Here is a 21,742-nt window from a genome sequence, read left to right as displayed (position 1 = left end):
GTTACCCAACTCACGTCATTATGTCGTCACAATCCAAAATATGCTAAACAGCAGATCATACCAACACGAACACGGAGGTAGGGGTAAAACTTGGGGCGTGGTCCTTTTTTGAATGTTTTTACTGCAAATCCAGCATTGCTGATAGTCATAATGGAGTAGCACTGTAACAAAAGAATAATATACAGTTACCAGCCAGATTCTGGTATGAATGAAAGGTCCTGTGTTTAAAGTCTGATCTTCCTCTTCCCTTAGGTCTCGCCAAGTGGTACATTCCAGACGCAGCCTGTGGAAGTACGTCTCACTGTTAAGTCAGCTCAACATCCAGTTCGGTTTCAGGCAGCTGAAAGGGTGGACGTTGAAGGAGGGAGGGGCTAAAGTTTCACCGCAGAGTCCTACCGACTTCCGTCCTTTTCGTACACCGAGCTCCGATCCATCCACCGCCGTAATGGCGTCAAACGGTAAGAGTTCAAAACGCGATTTACGATGTGGGGCGTGGGTGCAGCAGATATTTCGCTAAAGATTAGCCGCCATTTTGCTGTTCAAACGATGAACCGGAGACAAAATGGCTTCCGTTTAATTTCCAGTTCCGTGGATGGATAGAAGGATTGTTCTACGTTTTGTTTTTCACTGGTTGGGGGGTGATACTGCGTGATATATATGGTATTTTTTTGGGGAGGGAGGAGATTGACATCGAGGATGTCTGAGGTTAAGGGTTTCTAGCCGCGGATGCATGTTGCGGGGAACCGTTCTTATCCTCGTTTGTCGTCTCCGTGTGATATTTGACTCGAGGCGTTATTGTGCTGTTTTAACGGGAGCGCTCGTAATGAGTAAACGCTTGCATGGTTTCGTATTAAAACGATTTTATTGTTACAACTAGCCGGTCTGTGCATTATTACTTGTACATTGTAACTACGTTTTATATAGCACTTACTATCCCTGACAAAGCGTTAAATCGCTTTGTGAACTTGGTTAGGGTAGTTCAACACGTGGGTGACGGGCGGATGTGGATGAGCTGCCGTGGGCGCCAAGGAAGTAGACCAACAATAAAACAAAAAACAAGTAAAATTCGAATGTTTTCTATGAGTAGTTGGTTCTGCTGCTCGTAGTTCTGGGGTGCAGTCCCTTTCTTGCGCCCGATGCCTTGCGTCGTTATGACTGAGTCTCGCCACAAAGGGCGCCACGCTAGTTCGCCATCTTGACCAGAGGAATCTAGGCCCCATCCTCGGCTGCCAATACGTCGCAGTGGGCTTTACGACTATGGGACGGACCAAAAATTTTCCGACCATTTCCACCCAACGAGTGTTAGTGAGTTATGACGATTGTGGTTTCCAATTCGTGTTCAGAAATGACTAGCTCTTTCACGGCGATAGAAATGTAGTCCTGCATGTCATGTCGTTGAGGGACTTAATGGCGTCCTTGTCAATCGCCATAATTTAATATACGTAGGATACGCAAGGGCTTTAGTACGGTTTCTCGGTATTGGCTGTTATCGGATAAATGTTTGTCACGTTTTGAGGAATGCTTCATTTTTCATTGGTGGCGGAGTGATTGACGATTTTCCGGTGTATGTGATAAAGCGTCTACATCCCAGGCGTCCAATATTAATATAACCATTTTGAATTGTAATGTGATGCATGTTTGGGACTATTTTCACCCGTTGGAGACACGGCGACCTATTAGTCGCTTACATCGTTCAGCCCCAACGGTCGTTTGACATTTTTCCTCCCTTTTATCTTTTCAGACTATTCTCAACAAGCTGCTCAGGGGTGAGTTTAATTTATTTTTACTTTTAAAGCTACTATTTTTGCAAACGCAACGTAGAGCATCTAATGTGCACCTTTTCTTTTCAGTTACGGGTCTTATCCTTCCCAACCGGGTCAGGGGTATTCGCAACAAGCCAGCCAGCAGTATGGCCAACAGAGCTACGGCAGTTACGGACAGTCTGCCGACACGCAGTCCAGCTACGGTCAACAACAGAGTAGTGGTGGTGGTGGCGGCGGCTACGGATCATCTTATGGTCAAGCACAAGCGCAGCAGACGCAACAGAGCTGTAAGTGTTTAGGTCTTAGGTGTTTAAATTTACGTGTTTATCAAAGGCCGGTTCAAAATGCACCCCCTTTCTCGTTTTTACTGACTATTAACGCAATGATCTCCAAGGTGGTGGTAATGCATCTGCCGGGCACAGTTTGTTTTGTGTGTGAGGGGGGTGTATTTGGTAATAGGCGACAAAGCAATTAACTAGAGTATAGGATTATTTAACGCTGAGGGGGGATGTTGGAACGTTCCAGGAGACGTCAGTCCTCCATGTTATAGGTCCATGGCCGCAGATATCACTTTTACTGTCTGCTTAATAAACTTGTCTCGTTTTAGCTGGTTATACTGGACAGTCTGCTGCTCCTCAGGGGTATGGAAGCTATGGAAACAATCAGACGTCACAAGCAAACTACGGGCAATCCCAGCAGCAACAGCCGCAGCAACCGTCTTCCTATTCCGGTTATGGTCAGCAACAGTCTAACAGTTCTACTCCGGGAAGGTAAGAGTCGGTCCACGTCTATGCTAGATATTCTTGTGTGCTAGTATTGGTGCTGCCATTGCAGAAATGGGCACCACGTGCGACTCCAAGTTTATTTGCTGATTAGGGGTTAGTGGGTTTAAGTGTGATTAGGGGTTAGTGGGTTTAAGTGTCCCTAGAACACGCTTGCTACTTTTTTGCCCAACTCTGCCTTTTTTTGGTGTAATATATGACACGTGGTAGTTTTTGACTGGAGATGCAACTGTTAAGGGATTGCTTCAAGTAGATGGAGCCATGGTGGTGTATTGTCCTGAGTGTACGCGTTGGAAGTTACAATAGGTCGACTTGTGTATGTGGGAGGTTGAACCCGACTGCTAAATTCTGGTCGGTTTACAGACTTGTAGTGAGTTGATAGTGGTGGGTGGGGGTCCCTAGTCCAATCAAAATTCTTGATACGGTAGCTTAAATGATGTGGCTTTACATAACCCTTTAAAATGCCGCTTTCGGGACCAGTCATTATCACTTATGCAACCTTTGGGATGTTTTAAGTTGGAAGTTAATGTATTTTTAGATTGTTTCAAATTTGCCCCGCGACTCGCGGTCCTATAAATGTCACCCTCGTGTCGATCATATGCATTCCTAGACCAGTAATTAAGCGTTACATTACATAATTTTAGAATTCGAGTGTTGATGAAGTTACGTAGCCTAGAGATGAACAGAAAGGGATACCTAGATTAATGCTGTTGTTGGTTTCACATTGGCTTTTTAGGCTAATGCACTAAAGGCGATGGGTGTTTGATCCATGCTTAAACTCAGAGTATTGCTCTGGTCAATTAGATGGCTGCAAATAAGTTGATAATGAAGTCATCTGATGCTGACTAATGAATGGCCTTGGAACTAAGGTTTGTAGCGAAGGAAGATTTTGTGAGGCACAGAATCGGAACATTTCCTTACAAGCGTGGCATTACACGTATCTTGCATCGGTGTCCTGATATTTATTTAACGTAATGACTTTTGGAGAATGTTCTTTGTGGTCCTGTTGGAAAACAGGCTTTTGCTCCACGAAAAGGCGTTAAATGCTGCTATGAACTGTTGAAACGCAACGTGCTTGCATAAAGTATTATTTACACCAGATTGTTTCCGCTTCAGTTGTACGAATTTTGAGGAACACGCTCAATGTTAATTTTCCCGTTGGAAAGTGAGCGAAGTCTTCTTAATATTCCTGACTTTCAGTTACAGTAGTGGTCAGCAATCCTATGGGCAACAGAGTGGAGGAGCAGCAGCTGCAGGTGGCGGAGGGTATGGACAACAGTCTAGTTATGGAGCTGGTGGAAGTAGTGGCGGTAGCAGCGGTGGCCAGCAACAGAGTTCATATGGAACACAGCAGAGTTACAGCCAACCCCAAAGCTACGGTCAGCAAGGACAGTATGGAGGAAGTGGAGGTGAGCTTATTCTGCAGGATACTGTTGATGAAGTGGAAAACTCCCTCAAGTGGATAACAATTTTAAACCATTTTATCTTGATTTAGGTGGAGGCTATGGCCAGGATACCCCTCCAATGGGCGGTGGTAGTGGGGGCAGCAGTGGCAGCAGTAGCGGTGGGTATGGTGGTCAAGATCAAGGAGGTTTTGGTGGTCAAGACAATCGTAACAGAGGAGGCCGAGGTGGAGGCTTTGGAGGCAGAGGTGGATTCGACAGAGGTGGAAGAGGTGGCCCCAGAGGAGGGCCGCCAGGAGGTGGTCCCAGAGGAGGCATGGGGTAGGTGTTAAAGCCTGAGTGTAGGAAACTAATGTTAACTTTGGAAAGTCTGAACCAAGCTGCGTTAGGGAAAATTGGAGTTTTGCAAGCGTGTGTGGCTAGCTACTAGAATGGAGAATGGTGCCAGTTTGCATGTTGAATGCTGCAGAAATTGTGGAATGAAATGTGTTTAAAGCTTTTATTTTTATGCCTTGATAACTTCCAGCAAACGATTTTATGTCCTGTGACAGGGTTATGTTCCTGAGATGTATTGCCGCTTGTGGTTAGCTGGGAAATGTGTTCCTAGCTCAATGTGGTGTTTAGAAATTGCAAACATTTGCGCTTCCTTTGATTACAACTTGTCTTGAGCTGAAACGGGTTAAAATGTTGCCACATCGTTTTGTGTCGGCTGACCTGTTCTTCTAGTAAGGTTAATTTATCAAATGAATGCTGTAGTGTGCAACATTGAAATGTGTAAATCTGAGACATGCCACTTCAGGCTGTTCTCAACAATTCTCAGGTGGATCAATTGTGAGGTTTGTGTAAAATATTTAGGTTTAAAAAAAAATTAAGCAGCCCTAAGTGGGTTAGGCTGTACTAATACGGAGATTACAAACGTGCTGAACTTGCAGAAGTATGTATTGGCAAATGTTAAACCCTGACCACTCCTGTCAGATCGGAAAGTAAGGCAACGTTTTAATAACATCTGTGTTGCCATGGAAACTTCAGATGTTACCGGTGCCTTTACTAGAAGATCTAATGTGAGCTGGTTAGACTTAGGTCATTACATTAGGTTTATATGTGGGGTACGGTCAAACTTCCATTAGTACTGCATGGGTGTCCTTAATGCTCACCCTTAAAGGTAAGTATTTAGAGTAATGCTTCAACATTGGGTTTCTCACTGGTATAGGCCATGGTAACTTCAGATGTTACCGGTACCTTTACTAGAAGATCTAATGTGAGATGGTTAGACTTGGGTATTACATTTGGTTTATATGTGGGGTACGGTCAAACTTCCATTAGTACTGCATGGGTGTCCTTAATGCTCACCCTTAAAGGTAAGTATTTAGAGTAATGCTTCAACATTGTGTTTCTCACTGGTATAGCATTTTCGTCTACCAATAATAGGTGAATAATACCTAATAGATGAATAACCACCCGCCTCACGTTTGCTGCGCGTTTGGGGGTGTATAATAGAATACCAGGTTTATCACTTGAGTTCATTAATTAGGCTGCGTACTTCAGGCAGTGTTTCACTATGTAAACCTAAAATGCTCGTGGTTTGCGTACACTGTTTTGTTTTCCGAAATGTGTGAGATTACATTTAACAAACAGGTGACATGGCTGAATGGTATTGTGGTACTAATGGTAAACAATCGTTATTTCTGTAAAGATGATAAACTTGTACAAGACTGACTTCATGTGTCGTAGGAAAACCTAAGTCTGAATGTGCTATTGGCAAAACAAGGTGGACGAGTTCTTAGGTCTACAGGAGGAAAGTTGCCAGTATCATAAGGATCTGGTTCTAACGCTCTAAAGCCTAGACGTGGAAATCTTCAATGTCTTCTAACTTGTCTCCTCAGCGGTGGTGAACGTGGTGGCTTCAATAAATTTGGTGGTAAGTGAGTTACTTAAACAAAACTGTTTATTCCAAAAACCAGTGTCATGTAACAGTAGCAATTTTAAGGAAAGCCGCCATTTATCAGATATAACCTATGGGAGCACCAAGCGTCCGCCTTTGCAAGCAAGCCTTACAAGCTGTGTTCAGCTTCATTGTAGGTTCTGGTACACGCTATTGCAGCTATTCGTCTTGCCTCTGTTTTTCAACAAGACAGCTCTCTTGAATTGCTTCTTTAAAAGTGGTGAGCACGAAATGCTATTTTGGGTATCCTGCAGCTACATTTCCTTCGATTTGTACAAAAACCCTCGTTCCTAATACAGGAAGGTGAATGGTTCTTAACTGAACACGTTGATACTCTTATTGAATGGTGTTTTGCGATTTAAGAAACAAACACAACAAAGGTGTTATATGATAATGCTGCTCATTTGGAGAGCTTAAGGAGGCTTCCCATGGGTTACTGAAAAGGGTTTGGCAAAAGTTTCAATGTGTGGAGACCAGTGTTTGGTATATGGCAATGTATATTAAAATAAACCGGAAACGAGGCAATTGTAAACTTAAAAAAAGGTTTAATTCATTAGAAGGTTAAAGGAGGAAATATTGTCTCTACGTTAAAGGTTGCGTTACACAGGCCGCCCTAAAATCAATAATACATTGGTTTCAAACTTGAGGGGTATAGAACAGGCAGGTTTCATATGGAATGGGTTTAACCCAAGGTGTGAATAAACTACAAAACTGTTGGGTCACTGCAAAAAGTTGTACATGCGGTACCCACAGTTCCATGAGTCAATGGTGACGTGTAAAATTCCATCTGATCTCCGAGTATGGGTATAAATGCAAGCATTTTAAGTTAGAAAATACTTAGGAAGGAAACCCTGCTTGAGCATGGCCTGTTCTTCGAAGGGTGTTTTGTGTCACTGGTGTAGGGTGTTTGATTCTTGCCACACATACGAACACATATACCAACACTGGCCTGCTGTGTATCTTAATATTATGACTGAGTTGGGAGTGCATGGGTTTGGATGGGGTTTGCCCGTATGCCTATTTGTTATACAGCGTTTTTATTTTTCTGTTTGCCTAAGGAGGTGGAGGAGGTCCCCGAGAGCAGAGTGGCCCCAGACATGATAGTGGTAAGTTCATGCTGGGCATACTGAGAAGTGTACTAAAGTTTCAACATGCTGGTCTGTGCCAACTGCCAGCTTTCATAACAAGTAGGCACTAGGAACACAAGGTCTCTCGGCGTCTGAACTTTGGGTGCCAGGTTTCTTGCGTCTTTGTATGCCATACTATGTTCATGAGCGTCGCTGAAAAGCGATTCAATGGGTACATCAGCTGCCATACACTGAGGTGCTCAACTAGGTGGCAGTGAAACATTAAGGTGGTTGCCTTCTTTTGGGCTACTTGAACACAATATGGGCTCTGATGTAACCTGCAATAGGATGCACGCGTTTATGGTTGCGGGGCACACTAACTTGGGGGGTAAACTGTGTCCTCGTTGGGATTTTATTGGTCCACTTAGTTGAATTTAACAGGGGCACTGGTATAAGGCTAATGCAGTGTATCTACTATTCCTTTGGCTTTGATGCCTACCACAGGTTTGCAAAACTATTTTAAGGTCGCTGTTAAAGGTCAACTTCTAAATTGTCTGCCTACACAGCAACTGGACTGGCGTCGACATATGCGAATCTTGCAGACCATCTTAACAAATATGGATGCCATTGGTGCACAAGTCTGTAGAGAACAATGGGCCAATTCTGTGCTATCATGCATTGACAGGCTGATGGATGTTAAATGATCAATGAGTTGCTTAATCTGTGAGTTTTCGCTTTAACGATGGTCTTTTAATTGCAGGTGGCTCTGAACAGGACAACTCTGACAACAATACAATCTTTGTTCAGGGTCTTGGTGAAGATGTTACCATCGAGTCTGTTGCGGACTACTTCAAGCAGATTGGCATCATTAAGGTAATTTTCTTTTCCCAATAGGCCGCGGTACATAACGCGCACGTCTAACGAGTTCAAATGAAAGGATCGTGTTTAAAACCTCGATGTCGTTACGTTATTTAGAATTGCTACTTTTGAAATGACTGCTTATCCCATTGGTCTGTCCCTGCTTTAGATTATGCTCGTTCGAAAGGGCGAGTGGGGGACCCAACAGCTTTTCTTTGCCTTTCTAACCTTTCGAAAATGTTTCCAAAATTAAATAGTGCTGATTTAGGCTACCCTATTAGTCAAGACCTGATTTTTGTGGGGGTTGATTGGTAAAGCCTGGCCATTGACTTCAATTTTAGGTGGTAGTTTTGACTTTCAGCACAGCCTGTATGCCTTGGTTTGGTATCTGGTCTCGTCTGCCTTTTCCTTCAAATGCTCTGACCCATAACTTGTGAGTGGTCATGGTGACCCCTTAGCACCTTGCGTATAGCTATCTAAAGTTGTTTAAAACGATACTCCCTTGAAAAAGGCTCTAAGCTACTTTTAACGTTTTCCCCTTCAGATTAACAAGAAGACTGGACTACCAATGATAAATTTGTATGCTGATCGGGAGACTGGCAAACTTAAAGGGGAAGCTACTGTGTCTTTTGACGACCCTCCCTCGGCCAAGGCTGCTATCGATTGGTTTGATGGTATGTGGTTTCATGTGCTGATTTAGTCTAATACATTCTATGCAATTGTATATTTGCTTACAAGTCGTGCTTCGCGTTGTGAAAAAAAGCTGGACACTAAACTCTTTTGAGAAGTCTCTAGCATCTGTATCTGATGTAATCTACAATAAGCGTCATTTCTGAAAGGTATATTGTTTCTTGCAGGGAAGGAGTTTTCTGGTAACCCCATCAAGGTTTCGTTTGCAACCCGCAGAGCTGACTTCAATAACAGAGGTGGAGGCAATGGTGGAAGAGGAGGTGGCAGAGGGCGCGGGGGTATGAACTGATGTTTTGGTTCATTTGATTGAGAGACGATCACTTCTGCCTTGATCATTTCTGCCTTCATCTGGGTGTTCTTACTGAAACTACAAAAGCACCCAATATTCACTTGATGCATTTTAGTGAATAGGGATTACATACATAATAATCTGCAGGCAGGTGGCAACCTTCGCTGTTTAGAGCGTAGATTTCAGTACGTGTAGTGTGCCATAAAACTGCTGGGTTACACCATTCTTGCATGTTCAGAAGTAATTGGCTTTTAGTGAGTATTCAAATACTTGTTAGTTTCAGCAAAGGCATTTAGTTTTATCTCGGGCCATTTGGCGTAGAGGGTTTTCATGACCACTGCTTTTTGTGGGTTTTTTTCCCCCTCCTTACCGTTGGTTTGCTCTACAAACCTAACTCCGGCCCTGAAGATATAGAACTTCTTGTGCTTCTGAGGTATCAGTTTCCATGATACTGTCGAGCTATATTCCTAGGTTTCATTTCTCACTGTATTCTAGATCTGTACAGTCTGAACCACTTTCCTTTACGTTTAACTGATCAATCGATCTTGCTAGCACCTGTTGCGCTCAGGTGTCCCCTTATTTTGTCCCTTTATTTTGTGTGCACCTAATTCAGATAAGTTGAATGATTTTCTCCACTTGGCCCTCAGTCAGGAATTAAGTGAAATATTTGTAGTTCGAGGGGGGGTTGCTGTAGATGCTTTGCACAAGTCCAATATCTAGTGTTGGGCTCGGATAATTTTAAAGTTTTTGTTCCAAGAAGTTCTTAAAGTTGTAAGGCGGTGACACGACTACTCATCATACTATTGCGCTTGGTCACTGCCATCAACTGATTTTTTTCTCCTTTTCTGGAGACTGGTTTGGATGTAATCTTTTGTGCTCCGGTTCAAGACTCCTTCGGGCTTTCCTTAAATTTTCTAGTAGATTTCTCGCGAAGGTATGGTCTTGACTGTGTAGGTTTATAGCGTCCGAGAGATCACTTGTACTTAGCAGGTCTTCGGCTCGCTTCCGTGTCATGCCCCGCTGGGCCTTCCTTTATTTTGTGTCCTTAGAATGACCTGCTGTCCGAAGCAGTTGACCAATCTCTTCACTCACCCATAATAGAAGTTGAGGATGATGCCACAAAACCAAACCATGGGGCTGCTTGGGACGACTGTCACAACACGGGGATACGGACCCTGATGTGTATCCCACATGACCGTTCTCACCTGCCAACGCTTCTGCAGATTAGTATTTAATAGACAGGGCAGCAGCTTTCCACCAGATCTCTTCACATAGACCAAATGGAAAAAAGGCCATTTTTGAAACTGAGGGAGGGGCAGAACACAGTACCTACTAATCCTAGACTGCATTGTCACGCAGGAGAAATTGGAGGACCCTGTCAAAGAGAGCATTTTAACACCATGCGTTGACGATATAAGACTGCACCATCAAATAAAAAAAATGTGCTGCAATAAAGAATTGTGAATTGGTGATCTTAGCTGCCCACCTTTATTCCGCTTTGCAATTAAATTTGAATGAAATATTAAAGTATTTCATTAGATCAGTTAACACGTGGTCTCTAATGCAAGAAAGAGGGGACACTTCCAAACATCGGGTGATGGGTCCCTCCAGACACAAAGTAAACTAATGGAGTCTTCTGGGAAATGTGTAGCTGCGCAAGCAGCGAACCACTGGTGCATAGCCAACAGCCAAGCTCTTATAGCTAGATATGATGGGGGCCCATTGGCTCGAACACCTCCAGTCAAATGCAGAAAATTGTTAATGAAGAAAAGCTGGTCATAAACAACTCTTTAAGTGAGCATTAGATGCAGCCGACTACTGCTAGAGGGTAAACACTAGCCTCCTACCGTGTAGCCAGATTCAAACCCGAGGTACTAAAGGTAATTTTACATCTGCCACTTAAGGATCGTCATTTTGGGCCTCACGTAGACAGTCCTTGAATTAAATGATACAAAGGTCGCAAAATCAATGGGCGTTCTACAAACTCATTCCATGTTTCCATTCATAGGCCCACCTGTAAGAAGGATGTGAGCTCTGCCTCAGACAATACGGAGTCAGCGTATAAAAACCAGGGCCAAACCTCCACTCAAAACATTTTACAGAGGCTCCTTCAGAACAAACCATTTTCAGGGTAGAGTTCTTGAAAATTGAACCCGTACCTCAAACAATACTAAACCGTGACTTTCTGACTTGCCGCTTAACACCGGTCTGGTGGCCTTATTCAACTTTCTCCCACTCTCAATCAAATCAAATTCTACAACAGGAAATAGAGCTGCTATTACTAAATTTCAAGGATCGAGAGAATAGTCTATACTTCCCAGAAAAGATGGGGTCTTTTACTCCTTTACCAAATCTCGTACCGATAAATCCCATCCTAAGACTTAAATGATGCATACACCTATCCATCACAGAGTATCTAAGGTTTCAATTTCAAGGGAACATTATCAATCAAAGTTTCCTCCATTTGGGCACACTGCAGCACAAAGAGTAGTCCCAATGTCTAGATAGCAGCGCATCTCTTCATATGACATCCAACTCAGCCACAACACCCAGCCCCTCTGGACAGATCACCACTGCATCTATTTCACTGTCAACAACTCCACCGCACCCAAGCCTGCCCCGTGCCCGCCTCGACGGAACTGGAGCACGGTCACTGAGGAACACCTGAAACTCCTCCAAGAACGCCCCCCGGGCTACCACCGACACCAACTACGCAGCCAATTAATTCCACCGCTGGGTCTCCTGCTGAGCTGACAAGCTGGCACCTCTCCGGCACAAACCCGCTAAAGGCCGCCTGGTTCACCACCGAACTCCCAAGAAGCCAGGTGCACCTGCAGACGTTTAGAGAGAACCTGGCAGAACCTGCATACCACAGAAGCGCGAAACCATCACAAGATCGCCACGAAGGACTACCAGCACATAAGGGACACTAAAAGAACCTTCATCAGAGACTAAGTTAAGACAAGCGCATCCAACACGAAGGAACTGTTCAACTTCGTTCAGCAGTTCGCAAAACCATCCTGCAAAGCCACTGACATCGCACCCTCCCAGAACTATGCGACAAACTCTGCTCCTACTTCAACCTGAAGATCAAGGCCATATGACTATTTCTGCGAGCCTGCAGAAGAAATCGCCATACCACCCACCACCGCCGAGAAGCGGATCATCACCTCCTGGGCCACCATGTCTTGAGCTCATCTCAACCATGAAGAAGAGACTCAGGAGCCCCTATGGATCCCTGCCCCCTCAACCCTCACATCTTCCACATGGCCACTACTCCCATCGCCCCCGAACTAGGACAATTTCAACTCCTCCCTCACATCCGGCACCTGCCCTGAAGACTGGAAACACGCAGAAGTGAAACCCCTCCTCAAACAAACTGCAGACCCAACAGACCTGAACTACCGGCCTATATCTCACTCTCCTCCCGTTCGCTGCCAAAGTCACCGAACGACTCATGAACGCCCAGCGGGAGCTGCTTCATCGAAGAAAACTGCATTCTAGACGCTTCCCAGTCTGGTTTCACAGCTGAGACCGCCCTCCTCGCTGCCACTGACTACATCCGCATGCTGCTCGACCAGGGACACACTGCAGCACTCATCCTACTAGACCTCTTTGCAGCCTTTGACACTGTCTCGCATCGCACACTAGCCACCAGACTACACAACGCAGGAATTCAAGGATCTGCCCTCGAATGGATCCAATCCTTCTCCAGCAGAACCCAGAGGATCAGACTCCCCCCTTGCCTCTCCACCCCCACGACAGTCTACGGAGTACCCCAGGGATCCTCACTAAGCCCAACGCTCTTCAACATCTACATGGCCCCCCATTGTCAGACAGCACAGGCTTAGCATCGTATCCTATGCCGACAACACCCAACTCATCCTCTCCCTCACCCAGAAATCACCAGACCTTGCTTCCCAGAAGGAATGAGGTGTAGCAGCTTGGATAAAGGACAGCTGCCTAAAGCTCAACTCGGAAGACCCAGGTCCTCCTCCTCGGACCCTGCACCTCCACATGGGACGACACCTGGTGGCCCTCGGGAGCCCACCCACCCTGACTGCCCACGCTCGGAACATCTGCATTATCCTAGACTCCTCTCTCCATGAACCGCCAGATCAACGCAGTCTATCTCCGCTCACCTCGCCCTGGCGGAGGTCTCCCGCATCCGCAGAAGCAGAACTGGCGGGCGAGCTTTCTCCCACATCGCGGCCAAAACCTGGAACCTGCTCCAGGTCCACATCAGGCGCTCCCCAGTCGCTCCCTCGTTCAGGAAAGACCGCAAGACCTGGCTTTTCGACTAACCCGGAGCTGCAAACCCCCTCCCCCCTCCCCAGTGCCTTGAGACCCTCTTGGGTGAGTAGAGCGCTTTATAAACCAATGACTGATTGATATGACATTTGTGTCTTTCCATATTTAAATGGCTGGTTGGTAAATAAAAGTAAACTGCCTCTGCATATGCAATCAAAATACCTAGGAGGCATACCCAAATCTAGACTGGACCAACAGTATAGCCACATTAATCCAACATTTTCAAACGGTCAAATCTGTGACTTGCAGGCATCTTAAATTTCAGAAGTCCTACTACACACGAGACCACTTCAGAAATGTCTCAGTTGACAGTCACTGGCTCAAATGCATAATCTAGTGTTAGTCAGATGCACACATCACACTGCAATGGTGTAATCCACAAGTGGTATCCAAAGGGTAGCTGCCCTAATTGGTTAGGGAGGTGATCTCCAAAACCCCACAAATTCAGGTGATCTGGAACTCCACACCAGTATCTCCAAATCAATCGCCTAAAGCAAAGTTGTCCTAATAACATACAAAGTCAAATATGTATTACTTACAAAAAACAATTATCTCGTTTAGCACAAAATATGGAACATAGCAATACATCAATCACAACATTAATCTCCTAACATAACATGTCATTGGGCCAAGCAACCAAGTTGTGAACTTTTTAAGCAACATGTAGTAATTCCACAAATGGGAACTCCAGTCCTACCATACTTGTGAACATGGGGTTCCCACATCTTTGCAACCAGCGAAAATGCAAAAATATAAAACTTTGCAAGCAGGGACCCACGCCAGCAATCCATGTGCCATGCTCTCAGAATGAACTGGTCTGGGATATTAGCCTATGTTTTCCATTCTCTCCCTCCATTAGTGGTCTGGAAGCGAAGGCAAACATCCCCTACAGCAGAGGTCTTCAAACTTTTTGATGCCGAGACCCCCTTGTAAAACCTTTTTAGGGGTAAGGACCCCCTTCCGACAAAAGTTTCTAGAAACTGGTACTCCTCATCATCATCTTTTGACAACCATAAATGCGCCTGTTAGATCTCATCACATCCATCCATCATTCATCCACCCACACTTTCACACATCCATCCATCCTTTCATCCTTCCATCCATCGTTCATCCATCCACACTTTCATCTTTCCATCCATACATCCATCCTTTACCCCTCCACCCTTCCATCCATCCACCCATCATTCATCCACCCACCTTTTCACACATCCATCATTCATCCATGCAACCTTTTATCCATCCATCATTCATCCATGCAACCTTTTATCCATCCACCCTTTCATCCATACATCCATCCACCCACCCTTTCATCTATCCATCCACCCATCATTCATCCCCCCAACTTTTCACACATCCACCCATGCATCATTCATCCATCCATGCAACCTTTTATCCATCCATCCATCCTTTTATCCATCCATCCATCCTTCATCCGTCCACCCTTTCATCCTTCCATCCATCCACCCTTTCATCCATCCTTCATCCGTCCACCCTTTCTTCCTTACATCCATACATCTATCCTTCACCCATCTATCCTTCACCCATCCACCCTTCACCCATCCACCCTTTCATCCTTACTTCCATAAATCCATCCTTCATCCACCCACCCCTTCATCCTTCCATCCATACATCCATCCTTTACCCATCCACCCTTCCATCCATCCACCCATCATTCATCCACCCACCTTTTCACACATCCATCCATGCATCATTCATCCATGCAACCTTTTATCCATCCATACATTCATCCACCCTTTCATCCATCCACCCATCATTCATCCCCCCACCTTTTCACACATCCATCCATGCATCATTCATCCATGCAACCTTTTATCCATCCATACATCCAGCTACCCTTTCATCCTTCCATCCATCCTTTATCCGTCCATCCTTGCATCCATCCATCCACCCATCATTCATCCCCCCACCTTTTCACACATCCATCATTCGTCCATGCAACCTTTTATCCATCCACCCTTCCATCCATCCATCCTTCATCAGTCCACCCTTTCATCCTTCCATCCATCCACCCTTTCATCCATCCACCCTTTCATCCATCCACCCTTTCATCCATCCACCCTTTCATCCATCCACCCTTTCATCCATCCATCCATTCATCCTTCATCCGTCCACCCTTTCATCCTTACATCTATCCTTCATCTATCCTTCACCCATCCACCCTTTCATCCTTCCATCCATCCATACATCCATCCACCCTTTCATCCATCCATTCACCCATCATTCATCCACCCATCTTTTCACACATCCATCCATCATCCATCATTCATTCATCCATACAACCTTTTATCCATCCATACATCCTTCAATCCATCCATACATCCTTCATCCATCTACCCTTTCATCCTTCCATCTACCCTTTCATCCTTCCATCCATCTACCCTTCCATCCATCCACCCTTTCATCCATCCATCCACCCTTTCATCCATCCACCTTTTCATCCATCCATCATTCATCCACCCACCTTTTCACACATCCACCCTTCATCCTTACATCCATCCATCCATCCATCCATCCACCCATCATTCATCCACCCACCTTTTCTGTGCCCCTCTCATGGGGGGGAGGAAGGGGGGGGGTCAGTACCTCTCTGCTCTTCTTCCTTCTTTCCTGATCATGGGAGGGCATCTCTGTGCCTCCCTGCTGGGGGCGGGGGACGTGTCATGGGACTCACAGCTCCAGGCGCGCAATATGCATTGACCTCAAAGGGCTACACTACAGCCTGCTCCCCCAGCCCCCTCCGCCCCCCCCCCCACCTCTCCCTTTCCCCCCAGCTCGAAACGGCTTCAGGGACACACTCACACAGCCACACCCGAGTACTTGACCGGTCTTTAGAAGACCTTTTACTTGTTAATTAGGCTTTGATGTTTTTCACACCTCGGCTCCGCCATGAACACCCTCGATCAGCCCACCGCCAGGAACTGCGTGCTCTGGCAGAATCTGCGACCCCCTTCCAAGGACTCCACGACCCCCCTGGGGGTCGCGCCCCACAGATTGAAGACCTCTGCCCTACAGTGATATTACTTGCTTCAACATTTGCTTGCCAACCATAGATTTCAACATTTTCAGCTGTCCTTAGTTCCGCACAAAGCTTCATTTCACACCGGACTTTGCCACACAAATAAGTCTACTTTAAGGAAGTGTGCAAGGCAATGTCCTGCAGCTAAATGAAAAAGCTATCATCTATTTTCAAAAAACATCAACCCTTCTAATGCAAAAGTCTAAACCTTGATTGCTTATGGCATTTGCAGAACCAGGGTTAGCCTAAATTTCTATACGTTTAAACCATGTGGCTAAATGAGCCTTTTTGTAGAATAGACAGCACTGCTCATTTAAAATTCCTATTGAAGCTTATATGAACTGACTTCATAGAATTGTTCCAAGACTTACTCCTGCACCAGCATGTTACTTGACCATTGTATGAACACGACTCATGGGTCTTTTGAACTCCTCCACTCTTGTCAACTGCAGTACTTATCATGGAAACTTGTCTTAAATCGCTATCCCTTCAATCAGAAGGGTTGGACCAACTACACAAGGACATGGTGGTGGTATTTCGAAAAAATCCTGCATTCCTCCTAAGGCTAGTTAACGGTTTTTTCCTGCAATCTGATTTGGTTGCTGAAAGGACTATACACACTTGAGATGTCAAAAGAGCCCTAAATGTATTATATTGACATTACTAAAAGTTGTAGAAATATATAAACATTTTTTTCCTTTTTTGCCTTGTATGGGAAAAGCAGATTCAAAATTGGGCCTTTCAAGATGTAGTGTCCAAATACCTTGTACAAAAGAATAGTGTTGCCTTTTCTTTCTGAAGCTCACTCCATGAGGAAAATAAGAGCTTCAGTGGCTTTTTAGGTAGCATTCCTATTGCTAATATTTGCAAACCGGCAACATGGGCACTCAACACACTTAAACATTGTGTGGAAGTCTTTGGACACACACAAGCCAATGTTGGTCATCGGTCCTAATAACTTTTTCATACTGCAAACCCCACAGTTTAACGACTGCCTAGGTAGAGTGGCTGCTTTAGTCTATGCAAAGCATGTGTATCTTCAGCACACGTGTGCGTAAGCTTGTGTTCTTGGAATGTATTGCTGTGGATTCACATGCGCCAGCCCACCTCCCAAAAATCCTAATTAGGTTTCAGTTCATATAATTTATACACTTGAATCCTAATACTGCATGGAAGTTACATGGCTATTACTAGTATTTTCACCTGCCTGCGGTGTAACAATCTGAAGGTGGTGTCAATGACAATGTGCGGTATCACCAGGAGGAATCGCAGCTTTGTGGCTCAAACTTCTTGGAACAAAACTTTTTGTAAGGCGTGTGCAAAGCATGTGAATCTACAGCACTATATGCCAGGAACAGATGGTTGGTAACCTAATCCTTATGCAGTAATTGGGGCAACAGATCCAATTGGCCTTAAGTTAAGACCAGGACGCACATAAATCAGTGTCAGTTCAGTGCGAAGTCCGGTAACTAGGAGAATTCTGCGTGCACAATCTTTGCACCTCAGATTCGTGTCAGTGTCCGAAATAAGTACTTGGTCAATTGGCACAGGTTGCAACGTATCAAATAGATATCTTGGATTATTTGGCACCATTGGCAGACTGATATATATTTTTTACACTTCTTTCCGTCCCCATCGTGAGACCTTTTTTTTTTTCATATGGCTAGCGATTTTAATTGACACTGTTAACGCACAGGAGACGTGCCCACAAACGTCCCATGGTAATTTAAGTAGATAGTATAAATGTAACTGCTTCCATTTGACTGTGCAAGAATCCCATTAACTTTGCTATACCATTGGGGGAAAATGAGGTAGTTTTTTCTTGATAGTTCCAGACGCATTCATTACTTGATCATTTGCATGAATGCTGTGCGAGCTTTGATAAAGCCGCACTTACTTGCCTCCCTCATGTAGCAGTAAATCAATTTGTTTTCATTCAGGTCCAATGGGACGTGGTGGATTTGGAGGTGGTTCAGGTGGTGGTGGCAGTGGCTTTTCCAGTGGTGGAGGGGGACAGCAAAGAGCTGGCGACTGGAAGTGTCCCAACCCGTAAGTTATTAAGATAAAATGACAAGATGGTGCATATAGTGTAGAAGAGCGAGCAGGTTATTGCAACTGTAGTTCTTTATTTTCTAGAACATGTGAAAATATGAACTTTTCTTGGCGAAATGAATGCAACCAGTGCAAGACATCCAAACCTGATGGACCTGGAGGACCGAACATGGGTAACTTTTAGTTTAGCCCTCTATGAGGTCGTTTTGGGGGTAATCAATCTAAAACACTAATGCTACAAGTAAAGTAGTGGAAGCAGGCATTGCGTGTAGTTAATAAATGTACTCTTATATAGGCTCTCAACAGCCCAAACGCTTTAGTCCTTCTTACCGGCCTCACAACCCGAACCTTGTCATCACATTGGACTGTTTAAAAATTGTTTTGCCTATACTCGCAGCAAACTTACACGAGCACAGCTCTGGTTTGCTAAAATCTCCATTTTGAGACCATGTCAGTTTCCCAGAACAGACGTGATCCCTAAACTGAGGCAGTGGAGTTGTTTGAACGTGACCTTGTTTTTGTGTGAAGGCGGTCAGCAGAACCAGACTTGGAGACATAATTTGCATAGGTTTATGCCAACTTTTTTCTGTCCTACGTTCAGATAAGAAATTTAAACTTGGTATATCGCCTCCAACTGAATTCAAGTCTTCTAGATTTCTGATTCAGAATTCCTCTCTTGGAACCTCCTACCTTGGTTTATTACCTCCACTATTGATTACGTAAGCTTACCGAACTTTCAAGGCTGATCTAGTTCATGTTGTGCCTTTGAGGGTCACGGAAGGGGGTCCGAGGTCCTTTCGGCTGTGTTCACGCACAAGCATGTTCATTCCGATTTAATTTATGCCTGTTCTGTAGTGAGTGACTTGCAAGAGAACACAGTGGTGCCTTTTACATAAGTTCTCTGGATACGTTCACACTACAGATTGCATACCCTAGTTGTGCTTCCAATTCCTATCTGCAAGTTATCAATGTTCATTATGGGGCTTAAAGGACTGTCGCATGTCGTAGGTTAGAGAAATAGCTGAGGTAGAATTTTAACACGGTCTACCTGATCCTTAGATATAGGGATACTTTTATTCCGTTATCCAGGTTAGCTGGGTGTTTTGCACTCTGGTAACTAAAGCAGCTTGTGACTTAACTGAACTGTTTCATCCTAGGTGGTGGATTTGAAGACCGAAGAGGTGGTGGTGGTAGAGGTGGATTTGACCGAGGTGGATTTAGAGGCAGAGGTGGCGATAGAGGTGGATTCCGTGGAAGAGGTGGTGACCGTGGTGGATTTGGTGGACCAAACAAAATGGATTCTAGGTACAATTAAACCGGTTTTCTTATTTACTGGTTTACAAATGGTTAGAAGCAGTATCTAACATGTTGTTCCTTTTTCTATTCAAGGGGAGATCACAGACAAGACCGCAGAGAGCGACCTTATTAAATGTGAATGCCTGTTTTGTACTTTTTTTTTGTCTATGATGCTGCGCTGTTCAAACTATTCCATTTGTGTATATTGTTTCCTGAATTTTATTTGCTTGTATTTGTATGCCTGTTCATTAAAGAGAAATGATTTTAGTTTGTGGTGGTTTTTCAAAATCTAACCCCGCTGAGTGAAGTGGCAACTGCAGTTAAAGAACATTCATTTTTGGTGCGAGTGGAAATCGATAACTTCTCCCATGCAAGACTAATACAGGGCAAGGGTTTTTGCAACCGCCTATGTGAACCACCCGATAAGTTGGTTAGTTCAAATGTGGGAGTCTAGCTTAATTGGGTAACTGCTTTTGAGGAGTCTAAAATGGATATGTTTCAAGGATAAATGCGTTAACTGTATTAATGAAGGAACTGAATTCAAAGTTTACAATGGTTACACAGGATGGCTAAACCATGTAAAACAAGTGATTCAACAATTGTTAGCCAATGAGTGTAGAGTATATCCTGTGTTGCTCCCAAACCTTTACATGTGACTCCAAGATAAACGAAATGAGTGTGGGCCTAAGAAGCAAGCTTTCGTATGGTTTTTATTTGCATGTTCGATATGGTCAAAAGACACGTGTGGTAAGCTTTTTTTTTTTTGTGTAAACCAACACATTTGGAGAAGCCGATCCATGGTGGTCAAACGACTAATCTGTATGGTGATTCACTTTTGATATCATTAATTCTGATAAGCGGATGAGAGGGTGCAGAACACTTGTGGATAGAAAGTGGTCCAGTGTGTATTCTGACAGGAAAATGTGAATGGAGCATTCTCAAATTAACTTCACTAAAATAAAGTTTGTACAAATGCAGTAGTGGAATCTTTTATGAAGGCTGATTATATTGGGGTTTCACATTGATGTAATCATTGGCTAGGACTGATTAGCAGGTAAATATTGATTAACAACCGCTTACAAATCAGATGCTCTGTTTTTAGATAGTTTTTACTTCCCCCTCCTTTTCATGAGGTAAAATCTACCTAACGCGCTGCAAGGATCTTGCGTTCCTGAAATGCTTACGGAGCATGGACCTTTGTAGGTATGGTCGTTTGTGCATATGTAGCTGTAGACACGCTAGGAGCGCTTATGCCATCTAATGTTTACGGGTGTCGCTAGTGTTTTGTTCAAAGTACGTTTTTTTTTTTTTAGGTGACCAGTAACACCTCGGCTAAACCCGCAGTGCACCAGGAACACTGATTTTTGTTTTGCCATTTGTTTCGGACCCAGTGCTCAGACTCTAGGTAAAGCTGTGAACTTTTTTAATATGTAACAACATCTGGTAGGTAAGGGAATGCATCAGAAGGCTACAAAAAATTTCTGACTCCATCCACTAGATTGAGGTCTGCACAGCATGTGAATCTAAGATTAGTGCTACAAAACATCTGCTTTCAAATCTTTTAGGGTTCACATGCTTTCACTGAACTCCATCTAGTGGATGGGGTCGGAATAGCACCACTTTCCTCAGAGGGTGTCGTTGGCCATTTAATCTCTCCCCCTTATGACAATTGTACACTCTAAAAGTACGCAACTGCCATCTTGAGGTTTTTTAAGGCTGGTAAAGGTCTGGATGGGGAGGAGCTCGCTCCAATTGTAGAGTTAAAAACTACTGCTGTCTAGATGGTGAAAGCAAGGTACACTGGTTAAAGTTCAGGAATTTGTATAGCGCACTACTCACCCAGAGGGTCTCAAGGCGCTTGGGGGAGGGGGTGCATTATTTATCGAATAGCCAGGTTTTAAGTTCCTTTCTGAAAGAAATGTGGTTCTGTGTAAGGTGGAAGTGAGTGGGGAGAGAATTCCAGGTCATGGCCGCCAAGTAGAAGGATCTTTCTCCCATGGTTGATCTGTGGATGCGCGGAACTGCGGCAAGGGCTTGATTGGGGGATCTTAGTGGGTGGGTGTGTAGAAAGACAGTCGTGTGTTGAGGCATTCGGGTCCTAGTTTGTAGAGGGCCTTGTGTGCATGGGTGAGGAGACTGAACGTTATTCTCTTGTTGACTGGAAGCCAGTGGAGGTCTTTCAGGTGACCGGTAATGTGAGCTTGGCGAGGGATGTCTAATGAGTCTGGCTGATGCGTTTTGGATGCGTTAGA

The 21,742-nt window shown here is 44.5% G+C and overlaps 1 protein-coding gene across 12 annotated transcripts; it reads left to right on the top strand.

Annotated features, from left to right (window-relative positions):
* Positions 1 to 260: 260 nt before the first annotated feature.
* FUS (FUS RNA binding protein) lies at positions 261 to 19,757 on the top strand. 12 transcript variants are annotated; one of them, XM_086931982.1, is made up of 15 exons: positions 261 to 458; positions 1,742 to 1,766; positions 1,851 to 2,050; positions 2,371 to 2,533; positions 3,752 to 3,954; positions 4,041 to 4,269; positions 5,832 to 5,866; positions 6,949 to 6,996; positions 7,718 to 7,830; positions 8,360 to 8,489; positions 8,673 to 8,783; positions 18,083 to 18,191; positions 18,279 to 18,367; positions 19,352 to 19,499; positions 19,584 to 19,757. In XM_086931982.1, exons 1-15 carry the CDS (start codon positions 446 to 448, stop codon positions 19,621 to 19,623), a joined length of 1,656 nt encoding a protein of 551 aa, XP_086788108.1. In that variant the 5' UTR covers positions 261 to 445; the 3' UTR covers positions 19,624 to 19,757. The 12 variants fall into 12 exon arrangements, with proteins under 12 accessions (XP_086788108.1, XP_086788117.1, XP_086788120.1 ...); XM_086931994.1 differs by having other exon boundaries at positions 308 to 458; positions 3,746 to 3,954; XM_086931983.1 differs by having other exon boundaries at positions 318 to 458; positions 3,746 to 3,954; positions 8,673 to 8,741.
* Positions 19,758 to 21,742: the final 1,985 nt, after the last annotated feature.

This window comes from Lissotriton vulgaris, chromosome 7, assembly GCF_964263255.1.
Source record: "Lissotriton vulgaris chromosome 7, aLisVul1.2, whole genome shotgun sequence".
NCBI lineage: Eukaryota > Metazoa > Chordata > Amphibia > Caudata > Salamandridae > Lissotriton > Lissotriton vulgaris.
This window is presented reverse-complemented; position numbering and strand designations above follow the sequence as displayed.

Coding starts and splice junctions, on each gene's coding strand:
- FUS (XM_086931994.1), top strand. Junction 2,051..2,370: donor GCAGCAGACGCAACAGAGCT/GTAAGTGTTTAG, acceptor GTCTCGTTTTAG/CTGGTTATACTGGACAGTCT. Junction 5,867..6,948: donor TGGCTTCAATAAATTTGGTG/GTAAGTGAGTTA, acceptor TGTTTGCCTAAG/GAGGTGGAGGAGGTCCCCGA.